The sequence below is a fragment of the Papio anubis genome, chromosome 2, assembly GCF_008728515.1.
Source record: "Papio anubis isolate 15944 chromosome 2, Panubis1.0, whole genome shotgun sequence".
NCBI classification, from domain to species: Eukaryota; Metazoa; Chordata; class Mammalia; order Primates; family Cercopithecidae; genus Papio; species Papio anubis.
This window is the reverse complement of record NC_044977.1, coordinates 20,674,457-20,688,030: the sequence shown is the minus strand read 5'-3', so window position 1 is coordinate 20,688,030 and position 13,574 is coordinate 20,674,457. Positions and strand designations below refer to the sequence as shown.

At 38.2% G+C, this 13,574-nt stretch overlaps 1 protein-coding gene across 16 annotated transcripts in view; it reads left to right on the top strand.

Annotated features, from left to right (window-relative positions):
* The window catches only part of ABI3BP (ABI family member 3 binding protein), a 248,598-nt gene that overhangs the window by 227,154 nt on the left and 7,870 nt on the right, over positions 1–13,574 (top strand). For all 16 annotated transcript variants that reach the window (XM_031662974.1, XM_021933977.2, XM_031662969.1 and 13 more), the window contains one exon: positions 2,506–2,614. In XM_031662974.1, the coding sequence (XP_031518834.1) occupies positions 2,506–2,614 (109 nt within the window). The remainder of the gene's footprint in view (positions 1–2,505; positions 2,615–13,574) is intronic.

Here is a 13,574-nt window from a genome sequence, read left to right as displayed (position 1 = left end):
TTTCCTTACGTGTAATAATAATAATCCTCATTGTTATCAATTTATCCTGAGGAGAAAATTAAATAAGATATTTGAATATGCAGCATAAACTAGAAATTGTTAATGTTTATCGGTAGGAGCAATGTTTGTAATGTTGGTGGATTTATGAAGAGGCATTAGCACTTGAAAGGATTAAAAATGGGAAATATATATTTACAAAGCACAAGACAAATGTATATTCAAAAGCTAGAATTCTGAAATTCTAAATTTCTTTTTAATTAGGAAGGAAGCTTCTAGATCCATTTTGAGAATTCTGATCTTCCATTTAAAAAAATATTAAATCAGCTGTTAAAACTTGAGCCAAATGGAAATCAGAGAAGACATGCAATAGATGTTTCAACTACTAAAAGGCAGGGTTAATATTAAGAAGAATGTCATACAGTGATGAGGAATGTCCCAAGCCAAAGATGCTTTTTGAAGGTGGTTGCTTTGGTGCATAAGCAACTGGAGTGTCATATAAATTGTTCTTTTGGTGATTTAGCAGCACGTGAACCTTTCCTATTGGAATCTTAACCCTTTTCTAGTCATTTTCAAACCACAACTCAAGGATGATAAATAATAATAAAAGCAGCAGCATAATAGGTACCACCTGTTGAACAAAATCCATGAAAAATACTATCAGGCACTTTCCACCTGTACCTAATTTAATCCCCACAAGTAGTGTTATGAAGAGATATTAACATTGTATGGATGGGAAGACTGAGATCACGTTCAAGACAAGTGGCTTAATTTGTCTCTTTCCATTAAGCTGTTTGGTTTCTTTTTTTTTTTTTTAATCAATTTTACTTGCATTTTAAGTCCTTCCATCTTTTTCTAACAAATATCCCTTCACAGCTGAGGAAAAAATATAAAATGGACAGATTTTACTTCACAATTCTCTCCCTTCCCCTCTCCCTTTCCAGTCTGTTAGGAGAGCCAGCTGAGAGAGAGTTTGGGATCCAAAAGAAGTCTCAGGGACAGTACTAGGTAACAGTCATCAGGACTTTAATAGCTGCACCGATACTATCCAGAATCCATGGCCACTGTCTTCCAGTGTAATTTTTAATTTTCGGAAGAATGGTCATACAAAATTGTTCAGAAAAAATCCTTCTCCTCTTGGGGTTTTTTAAATATGCAATTAAGAATCTTTCCTGAGGCTGGGCGTAGTGGCTCATGCTTGTAATCCCAACAGTTTGTGAAACTGAGATGGGTGGATCGCTTGAGCTCAGGAGTTCAAGACCAGCCTGGGCAACACGGCAAAATCCGGTCTCTAAAAAAAATTAGCTGGGTGTGGTGGTGTGCTACTCAGGAGGCTGAGGTGGGAGGATAGCATGACCCCAGGAGGTGGAGGTTGCAGTGAGCAGAGACCCTGTCTCAAAAGAAAGAAAAAAAAAATCCTCCCCAAATATGAATTGGTGATTTGGGGTCTATCTGGGTTATTCTAGTTTTTTATTTTATTTCCAATATTCATCTCACACCACTGGACTCTGTGCTAATAGCAGAAATCCCTAATATAACTTGCCAGACTTTGGCAGTCTTTTCACCTTATCTGATGCCCGGTACTTGTGTATTTCTTCATATTAATGAAGCTGATTTTGAGTGGGGTTTATTGTTTGGGTTTTTGGATCTTTTTTAGTTCTCTGTATCATCTCATCACATGCATTAAGCTAAGTCCCAAATGAGAGCAGGGAAGTCCAATGAACAAATGTGTGAATGGCATTCTCTTATTCTAAATTTCTTTCCCTTTTGATGAGCCCTGCAAGTTCACAGAAATGTGCCTTTAAGTGAAATTTAGGCAGACCTCTACACAGACTTTAAGGATAGTATTTTGTTTCTCAATGCAAGGAAAATAATCAAGGAAGCATAACTTATGTAGGCAGTGGGTACAAAAACCCACTACTCCGTATAGTTCAAAATAATGAACTATTGTTCAAAATACTCCTATAGTTCAAAATAATGAAAAGTAGAGTTTATTATTTGATTAGCTGCTATTTGCTGCTGTGATGCTCAACTCAAAGTTTTCTGCAGCAGTACCATGTATCCAGTAGCCTTTCCCCCAACTATATTCTAAAGCCTGTAGAGCAGAGAACATGTCTACTCAGGCACCACTCTTCATACAGTGCTTTCCCCAAATGGGGCTTTGTAGCAGCGGCAGACTATCTGACTCACCTAACAAAACCAAAGGCTATGTCTCCAAAGCAACCACAGGCATGGCATGGGTCTTCACCAGTTACCAGGCCCTTCCTTTGCCTCTGGTAAAGGAAATGCAGAAATGGTCAATGAGCAAATCCTAAAATGCTTCTGGAACCTTCATCTGCTGACCATCCCCATATGAAAATTGCCAATGTGTAAGATCAGTATGTCTCTAGAACTTCAATCTCAATTGCCCACTTTATGTGAGTGGCTTTTTTATGCTAATAGCTTCAGGAGCAATTAAATCAACCAAGAAATAAAGACAAGTATCTGTTGGCTTTTTTCGCTTTACAGAATATGAAGTTATATCCAGAGAAAATGGGTCATTCAGTGGGAAGAACAAGTCCATTCAAATTACCAATCAGACCTTTTCCACAGTAGAAAATCTGAAACCAAACACAAGGTAAGCCACCAGTGCTATTCCAGGCAAATTCTGAGAGTGCAAAAGTTATAACCACGACAAAGGAAAGAAATTATATTATCTTCTCTGTCTTGAGGGTGGCTCCACCTTCCATTTCACTCTTGGGTTTTCTATATATAGCACTAGATACCTCTAAAGTCATGTTTTGCAAATATTTGAATTACTGGTGGGTTTAAAATTGCTGGCAAGATGGTTTTGTTAATAATAGTATGACATCTTTAAAAAAAAAATTCGATGCCAAATGTTGATATTAAATACTAAGTCTGTGGATCAGTAATGACTGTGCATGATGTAAACTAGATTGGAAGCACCAAAAAATTAAAATGCTGGAAAGGAGAGGGCAATGAAAGGAAAGTCTTGTGACACAATGTAGGTGAAAGTTTTTAAGAGTTAATACTTAAAATAACTACAGACTAGTCTCAGGCACAGCAATTCTTTGCTTTGGGACCTTTTGTCATGGATAAAATGAAATCGAGTTTTACAAGAGTTACATATCTTTAACAGTGTTATCTGATAACTTTTCTAAGTATCCCTGTTTATTACACATTGATACCAGGTTGTTCGTATTGCTGTACAGTTTTGTGATTCTTTTTTCAATCTAAAATATCCAACATTTTATTAGTTCATTTTATTATTGAAAGAAAAGGGTCTTAGACATTTCTAGAAATGTAGTAAGGAAGTTCCAAGTTTTCTTTTTTTCATAATGTTCACAGTGTCATCAATCGATTGAATTGAATTGGTTATTGATAGTGACACTCAAAAGAGCCTATTTTGGCTCTGACCCTAGGGAGACTCTTGTAATCTTTCTGTAGAAAAGGAAGCACCATCTAATTCACTGCAGGCAGTTCACTGTGTACAAACTAGTCCGATACTGCAAAAGGGATACTTCTTTCACAAGCATGGGGTTTTTCTTTAAAGTTCTCCATTTTAAGATATATTTTACAACTGCCGATTTTCTTAAAAGATTTTTAGCCAAAATAAGCATATGTCAGTAAAAGCCCATTTGATCTTGGTTCTGTTTCCTTAGCATTTCCTTAGATTGAGAGGAGGAGGAAGCCTGTTTTTACAGGCTTAATATATTTGAAGAAATGAGTGAAAGAAAAGGTCACTTAATTTGAACTTTTTAATAGGTGAATTTGTGCATATGAAACTTGGCTTCTCCGTTTTCTGCTCTTTATTCCACATAATAAAAAGTGACTTGTAAAGTACAGTACAGTCATTGAAAGGCATCCAGTTTCTCAATGCTCATTGCGGTTTTTTTCTGAATTGGACTGTCCTCAGATCTTCTCTCAGTGCACCTATTAGCTCATGACCTGAATGTTGAATACAGTTATTCCAGTATCATTTTAAACCCAATTTGTTTGTAAAAGGTTTGCATTTGCATTTCCATTCAGCAAACATTTCTTAAGTATGGCTACACACACGAATAAACATGGTGGCTGCCCTTGAACTCAAGGCTAGAGGGGAGGCAGTTAATGACCAAGTATTCTATACAAAGTAGCGAGAACTCTGAATGGAGTATGCCCAAGGTGCTAGGGGATCCCAGGGCAGGAGGCGCTACACAACGTAGCGGAAATTAGGAAAATCTTCCTGAAGAAGGTGACACCTGATCTGAGGCTTGAAGGATGAGTGGGAAGGAGCTAGCCAGGTGATTATAGGGAAAGAGTATTAGAATAGTATATGTCAGTACATGGAAGGCCAAAATGGCCTGGTTGTGTGCAGTGAAAAATAGGCTATTTTTACCTCCGTCCCCATGAGTAGTGGTAAGTGGATGGAGGCAGAGGAAACAGAATGGGAAGCCAGGGTGGCAGAGGATCTTATAAGCTAGATCAGGAGATGGGGAGACCCTGAGGCGTGGTAATTGGGAGGATGACTTGCTCCCACTTTTCATTTGTGTTTTCATTCTGGCTTTTAGTTGGAATAATCACTTTTAATATTTGAGCCTGTTTATATTAAGTAACAATTGCTGGAATAAAGCTAACAAAAAATAACTTTTTGTTAATGTCTTGGCAAGAGTGCCATTTGGGCATCTGACCTGCCTGGTGAGGTAGGTAGAGAAAAGTGCCCCAGGGCTAAGATGCATTTTATTCTGTAATCACAGGTCATGGGGTTCACATGTAGCTTCTGGTTGTAATTGTTTTAGGACTCATTCTAGCTGTTTCTGGAAATTGCTTCACACTGAAAGAGAGCATGGCCCTCTTTATCCTACTCTCATCATATATCCTGTTTATTACTCCTGTCTTTCATCAGTGGGCCTTCTGAGGAGGACCCCTAAAACTATCCTTACCTCAAGACTAGCAAAACCCAGAGGAGTGCCTGTCTAGACTTTTTTTTTTTTTTTTTTTTTTTTTGAGACAAAGTCTTGCTCTTGTTGCCCAGGCTGGAGTGCAATGGCGCAATCTCAGCTCACTGCAACCTCTGCCTCCCAGGTTCAAGCGATTCTCCTGCCTGAGCCTCCCAAGTAGCTGGGATTACGGGCACCCGCCACCACACCCGGCTAATTTGTCTGTATTTTTAGTAGAGATGGGGTTTCACCCCGTTGGCCAGGCAGGTCTCGAACTCCTGACCTCAGGTGACTAACCTGTTTTAGCCTCCCAAAGTGCTGGGATTACAGGGGTAAGCCACCATGCCCAGCCCCTGTCTAGATTTAGCTTTGGGAAAAAGCAATGTTAAATCAAATTTAGGGCCTCCTAAATCAGGATCCCATGCCGAATTTTACTACTGGCACTAATCTGAGGCCATTCAGTGTGTCTGTTATATGTGGCTTACTTAATATTACTTTAAGAATTTGGTATGGTTCAATGAAATCCATCAGGATACCAAAATCATTAATTTTCATATAAATGATTTGGCCAGGATTATATTGGTAGTCTCTAACTAATGGATCATGACTTAGGAGTTGTAAATCAGTAGTCTGAAGTAAAGAACATTTTTCCATTTTGGGAAAAATATAATACATATGGATGTAAAGGTGCTTTCATGAACACTGTTTAGTCCTCAGTATGTGAAAAACTTTATGGTGGTCAAGGAGTTCAGTAGATCCTAGCCCCCTGATGAGCCTGTGAATGAATTTCACATCGCTCTTACCAGGTATGTCAGAGATTCATTTATCTATTCAATGAGCAAAAATGTTTGGGCTGAAATATTAAAACATACTGAAATCTCCATTAGAAAAAATAATGAATTATGGAAAAATAAAATGAGGTAAATTATTTCAATTAATTTGAGATTTCTGAAGCCTAAAAGTATCTGGAGAAACAAAAGTAACACCTGTTAAACAATTGGAGAGCATTAAAAAAGCATACAAAGTAAGTGTAGGATTGATACCGAAGTTCTGTGATTTAGGAGAGAAGCCTTCATAGAATACTTGGGACTAGAATGTGATAAAGAATAGAATGGAATGGGTAAGCCAACAAGGAAAGGAAAAACAACAACAGTATTTTTCTTTCTAATCAAATCCATACACATTATTTAGGTGACATACAAGTAGTTCTCAAACTTACTATTGATAGCAAGGCTTCAGCCAGAATGATAAAATCACTAGTGTCCAAATAGCATGAAAAGGTTTTTTCATACTACCTTAAGTTGTTAAGGCAAGGTTTCTTTCCATTGTGTTCCTTCTACCCAACCATGATCCAAGATTAACACTAATAAAAGACACCGTAAAATAAAGAGGAGGTATGTACAGGATGCAGCCACCAGGTGGCTTTTATTAGCTGTAAAAAAAACAAACAAAAACACAACTCTGATCATATTTCAATGCTTGGGGGAAATTTTGAATCAAAGTGTATGGTAAAATTGAATTTTTGAAATAGATAAACTTGGAATTTTAGCTGTTAAAATACCCTCATGAGGTTCTGGAATTTCCTATTTGAATAACTGTAAGATGGATCAAAGCTTCTGAAAGAATTATTACAGCTGTGTTCCAACACTAGGAGATACATGTAAATCATTTATTTTAGTAGCATTTTCCATCACTTGTTCTGACTAAAAAACATGAGATCTGAATTCAGATGATAATTACTGGCTAAACTTTACACACCGACATGGGTAGAGTAGAGCTTCATGTTACAACACTTAATCCAGGAGAAACAAGGCAGGGATTAGAGATCTATAGAGTGCTTTTGTTACAAATTCTGAATGATCACACCCTAATCCTGAAACAGAGTGACAGTTGAGTATTCCCCTACCTTTCCTTTCACAGTGTATACCAACCTTCTCCTGCCTGTTTTTATGACATAAGCAGGTTTTTATCTAGCCTGCAGAAGCTCAAAAAATTGTCCAAAGGACCATCTAGCAGCTGTTTTGCTAACGGTAGAGTTCAGCTCCACACCTGGCATTAGATGTTCTTGTCAATAGAGAGCCGCATGGCTGTTCTAGGGTGCTAGGTGCAGCTCCAAAGGTGGCACAGGGGGCCTCCCCAGCCTGGCTACCAGCTGCAGTGCACTGTGGTTGCATATGTGCACAGGGAAGGGGGTGTCATTTGCGGGGAGATGTGATTGTTTTAGTCAAATGATGCAAAAGAGATCTGTTAACACAAGCAAATTTCATCTCTTTAAGGGATCCCTCTCTTACCCCTTACTCCTAAAATAAAATGTAGATATTGGTATCCAGCTGAATCAGTACTCATCTACCCTCCCCAGTACTTACTTTCGATTTATTACTAACCTAGAAGTCCTCTAGTTGGGAATGACTTGAATATCTTTTTTTATTATTATTATTATACTTTAAGTTCTAGGGTACATGTACATAACGTGCAGGTTTGTTACATATGTATACTTGTGCCATGTTGGTGTGCTGCACCCATCAACTCGTCAGCACCCATCAACTCGTCATTTACATCAGGTATTATAACTCCCAATGCAATCCCTCCCCCCTCCCCATGATAGGCCCCGGTGTGTGATGTTCCCCTTCCTGAGTCCAAGTGATCTCATTGTTCAGTTCCCACCTATGAGTGAGAACATGCGGTGTTTGGTTTTCTGTTCTTGTGATAGTTTGCTAAGAATGATGGTTTCCAGCTGCATCCATGTCCCTACAAAGGACACAAACTCATCCTTTTTTATGGCTGCATAGTATTCCATGGTGTATATGTGCCACATTTTCTTAATCCAATCTGTCACTGATGGACATTTGGGTTGATTCCAAGTCTTTGCTATTGTGAATAGTGCTGCAATAAACATACGTGTGCATGTGTCTTTATAGCAGCATAATTTATAATCCTTTGGGTATATACCCAGTAATGGGATGGCTGGGTCATATGGTACATCTAGTTCTAGATCCTTGAGGAATCGCCATACTGTTTTCCATAATGGTTGAACTAGTTTACAATCCCACCAACAGTGTAAAAGTGTTCCTATTTCTCCACATCCTCTCCAGCACCTGTTGTTTCCTGACTTTTTAATGATCGCCATTCTAACTGGTGTGAGATGGTATCTCATTGTGGTTTTGATTTGCATTTCTCTGATGGCCAGTGATGATGAGCATTTTTTCATGTGTCTGTTGGCTGTATGAATGTCTTCTTTTGAGAAATGTCTGTTCATATCCGTTGCCCACTTTTTGATGGGGTTGTTTGTTTTTTTCTTGTAAATTTGTTTGAGTTCTTTGTAGGTTCTGGATATTAGCCCTTTGTCAGATGAGTAGATTGCAAAAATTTTCTCCCATTCTGTAGGTTGCCTGTTCACTCTGATGGTAGTTTCTTTTGCTATGCAGAAGCTTTTTAGTTTAATTAGATCCCATTTGTCAATTTTGGCTTTTGCTGCCATTGCCTTTGGTGTTTTAGACATGAAGTCTTTGCCCATGCCTATGTCCTGAATGGTACTACCTAGGTTTTCCTCTAGAATTTTTATGGTATTAGGTCTAACATTTAAGTCTCTAATCCATCTTGAATTAATTTTCATATAAGGAGTAAGGAAAGGATCCAGTTTCAGCTTTCTACTTATGGCTAGCCAATTTTCCCAGCACCATTTATTAAATAGGGAATCCTTTCCCCATTTCTTGTTTCTCTCAGATTTGTCAAAGATCAGATGGCTGTAGATGTGTGGTATTATTTCTGAGGACTCTGTTCTGTTCCATTGGTCTATATCTCTGTTTTGGTACCAGTACCATGCTGTTTTGGTTACTGTAGCCTTGTAGTATAGTTTGAAGTCAGGTAGCGTGATGCCTCCAGCTTTGTTCTTTTGACTTAGGACTGTCTTGGCAATGCGGGCTCTTTTTTGGTTCCATATGAACTTTAAAGCAGTTTTTTCCAATTCTGTGAAGAAACTCATTGGTAGCTTGATGGGGATGGCATTGAATCTATAAATTACCTTGGGCAGTATGGCCATTTTCACGATATTGAGTCTTCCTATCCATGAGCATGGTATGTTCTTCCATTTGTTTGTGTCCTCTTTTATTTCACTGAGCAGTGGTTTGTAGTTCCCCTTGAAGAGGTCCTTTACATCCCTTGTAAGTTGGATTCCTAGGTATTTGATTCTCTTTGAAGCAATTGTGAATGGAAGTTCATTCATGATCTCGCTCTCTGTTTGTCTGTTACTGGTGTATAAGAATGCTTGTGATTTTTGCACATTAATTTTGTATCCTGAGACTTTGCTGAAGTTGCTTATTAGCTTAAGGAGATTTTGGGCTGAGACAATGGGGTTTTCTAAATATACAATCATGTCATCTGCAAAGAGGGACAATTTGACTTCTTCTTTTCCTAACTGAATACCCTTGATTTCTTTCTCTTGCCTGATTGCCCTAGCCAGAACTTCCAACACTATGTTGAATAGGAGTGGTGAGAGAGGGCATCCCTGTCTTGTGCCAGTTTTCAAAGGGAATTTTTCCAGTTTTTGCCCATTCAGTATGATATTGGCTGTGGGTTTGTCATAAATAGCTCTTATTATTTTGAGGTACGTTCCATCAATACCGAATTTATTGAGCGTTTTTAGCATGAAGGGCTGTTGAATTTTGTCAAAAGCCTTTTCTGCATCTATTGAGATAATCATGTGGTTCTTGTCTTTGGTTCTGTTTATATGCTGGATTATGTTTATTGATTTGCGAATGTTGAACCAGCCTTGCATCCCAGGGATGAAGCCCACTTAACAGAAAACCAAGTACTGTATGTTCTCTTATAAGAGGGAGCCAAATGATGAGAACACATGGACATAAAGAGGGGAACAGCAGACACTGGGGCCCACTGGAGGGTGGGAGAAGGGAGAGGAGCAGAAAAATCAACGAGTGCTAGGCTTTGTATCTGGGTGACAAAATAATCTGTACAACGAACCCCTGTGACACAAGTTTACCTATATAACAAATCTGCATATGTACCCCTGAACCTAAAAGTTAAAAAAAAAAAAAAAAAAAAAACCCTCTCCTGCCATACAATTACCCAAGAACACCAATCCTTTATCTCCTTAGGCAATGTTTGCATCTTGTTAAACTAAAAGAAAAATATTAAGAGCGTCTCCTATCTACAGCAAACCACTTTGCAAAGACCACTATGATTAGTTTTAGTTCTGTGAATAGAGTAGCTGATAAAGTGTGTCTTAATAAGTCTTACACCACTGCTTATTGGGACAGCAAGTGTGGATTATCGTTCTCTTAAGTCTCCTTCAACTGTAAAATGATATAATTCTCTGATATTCAAAGCCATGCATGGAGTTGGTCAGAGAACTGGAACTGAAAACTAAAACCTAGGTCAATTCCATAACAAGTAGATTTGTCCCAGTAAACATTTTTTTGTCTTTAAATTTCTGTCCGCAGTCTGCAATTTGTTTTCAGATTGTTTTTAGCACACATTTTGATAATCCATTGATGGACCGAGTTCTTCCTAATGAACTGGCTGGGCAAATGGATGGACACACACAATCACTGCACACTGAAAAAGCCCTTTAATCCTACTCTTCTCTTCCAATGAACTCACCTCTCTCCTTACTTTACTGAAAAATTAAAGAATTCATTGTGTGTGCCAGACTTACATGTGGTCTAACAATTTCCTATGGAAAATGTACTGTCTAGTAATTAAGATAAATCAAATTCACTTAATCTGTTCAAGTACTTTTATTGACCTCTCTGGCTTGGGAGGATTTTGAAGAACAAATCTTCCTCTAAGACTGAAACCTACCAAAGTGTATCCTACAGCTGGCAGCAATGATAATTTGGGACTGTTGTTTATGTTGATTTAATAAAATGTTGGCACTGGTTACCTGGAATAGATGCAGCAACTTCTTATACACTGTCAATCTGGCTGAATGATGCAGGCATGTGGAATAGCCATTATACCCTTTTCATAGTGTTTCTGTGAAATTCTGGTCTCTGCATATTCTGTATTAACTTTTCAACATCTCTTCTTATGGGCTTTGTAGAAAGGAGTAAAATAAGCTGCCAAAGTGTCAGGCATTTTATTTAGTTTGTGGTAGGTGTGGGCAGCTGCAGACCAATTCCTTCCTTGTTGAAGAAGAAATTGACTTGATTGCTCCGTTTGACAACTTTTCATCGGGCAAAAGGACGGCTACCTAAAAGTACATAACTCCACTAGTCTATAAAGAGAACAATTATTCCCTCTCACATAACCATATCGTTTTTATTTTTCTTTGCTATTGCTTGGCATTTAGGAAGGGAGTGCAAGAAAGTGATTAACAGCTGCAGAATTAGAGTGCAGCCCAACTTCGGAGTCTGTGTCCCCACAGAAGTGGGGGAACACAAAAACATGCCCCTTATGGCGTAACAGCCAGCTAGTTTATGACCCCATGACTGCTGATACCCTGATTTAGCCTGACTTTGTCTTCTGAGTGCCCCCTTCGGTCTCCCCTCTTGCTCCTTATCGGTTTTCCCAGATCAGCGTAATAACTTTACATGTGGCAGGTATCCAGAAATGCTTCCCATAATCCTTCAGTGTCCTTGGAGTCAAGCTTACCCCAACTGATTAGATTTTCCTTTCCCATGTTGAGCAGCCCTTCCTCTATTTTTCTTATTCTACTTGTCCATTTATCTCCCTCTGACTGAACCCTCATCTGAATGGGGATGAAATATTTCACGATGACACTAGGGGTAAAAATCGGCTCCACAACTCAAACCAACAGCTATAGGGTAGACTTTCTATATAAAAAGCAGTTTGCTTGAGGTTTGTAAGACTTTTGTTATAATGAAAACCAACTTTTTAAATCAGTAAGGAGTATATAAAAAGTTTATGAAATAAGAAAACTTCAGTTCAAAATTGTAGGCAAAAAATAGAAGGAAAGGTTATAGAAAGGATCAAAAGGAGTAGGGAATGGCAAGCGTCTGCTCCACCCAGATCTGAAGGTTACACTTGAGGATATTACCACCTCTCACTATAGAAGAAATCAGTCTCAGGCTACAATCCTGAAGGTTGGAGGTTCTTGTCTCTCAACAGTTTTGCTCATGAACCACAGGTCACACTTTTTGAAACCCATTTTTCACTTTTCAATGAACTGATGTATGTTTTTTCTTCTCATGCTGATTTTTACAGTTGCTCTCAAACTGCTGGTGTCAAACAATATCCTCTATTATGCCACTCTTCTGAGATAATGCTTTGTAGTGCTTTCCAGACTCAATGAAACCTTAATATTAACATTTTTTTTTTCTTAGCCTATGGATCTATGTTGATGGCAGGCAGAAAGGTTTACCTGTTAAATTTTCAATCTTTCCAATAACCCATGGGCTATGCCCTTATTATAATCTTCACAAGCAAAAAGCAAGTATGTGGCCATAGAAGAGTTCTGCCTTCAGAGTTCTATGGCAGTGTTTGTCAAATTCCCCAGTAATAGAAACTCTTTAAAAAAATTCTCGAGATACAAATATGATACTAGTGAATACTTATAACTACTACATGTCAGGCACCTTGCTTTTACATGCATTCTCATTTAATCCTCACAGATGCTTTTATACCCCTGTGAAGTTATAATTACTACAATGAATAGTATCCTCACAAATAGCATTATCCTCATTTTTATGTATGAGTAAACTGAAGCTCACAGAGGCTAAGTTACCTTAAAGTCACACATTAGTGAGCTGTGAATCTTTCTGGTTCTAGAACCCATGTTTTTAATGCCCCCTGGATCGTGCTGCCTCCTGATGGGGATGTGCGGGGAAGATGATTTTTTGGGATTTACACCTACCCAGGTAGAACCAGGCATGGCATTCTGTGAGGCTTCATTTACCTAGCTTGTCCTAGATGGGGCCAAAAGGCTTGACTGCATTTGTCATCTGGACTGCATTCCATTTAGATATTCATTTTGATATGGTAGGTCTTACAGTTAATTTTCATTTTTATCAGAAATATATGTACACTGTTTTAAAATTACCACAAAAGCATTTCCTCCCTATTCCTAAATTTGGTTCCCCAGATGCAAGTATTTTTTACCATTTTGTCTATTTCTTCTGTTAATTAAATCCCTATGTCTAGACTGAGCTTTTCACAGGACGGTCAAATACTCCAGTCATGCCTTTGTTCTATTTGTTGTGTGTTTTTAATGGCACCATCTCTTTTGGAATTCCTACCATCTTTTGCCTGTTTTGAATCCCCTAATTCCCGCATCACAAGTCTTCTTCCTTGTTTACTCCATTACTTTGTAGCACTTAAGAAATGTCTTGAGGAAAAGCTATAAAAGGCAGTATTTTTGAGTCCTTACATGTTTTAAAATTTGTGTTTTACTTTGATACTATTCTTTAGCTGGAATATTAGGATATAATGAACTTTTGAAGGAATTGTTCCATTGTTTTCTCACTTCCAGTGTTACTGTTAAAAAGTCCAATGGCTTTCTGATTCTAGATCCCTTGAATGGGACCTATTATTTTCTTCTTAGTTTTTAGGACTTGTCTTTATCACCCCAGTACTCTGAAATTTTGTAACTCATATGTTTTAGTCCTTTGTCTTTTTTTTTTCATTTTGCTGGGCAGAGTAGGTCTTTTCAATCTGGAAACTCATATCTTTCAGTACTGGGAC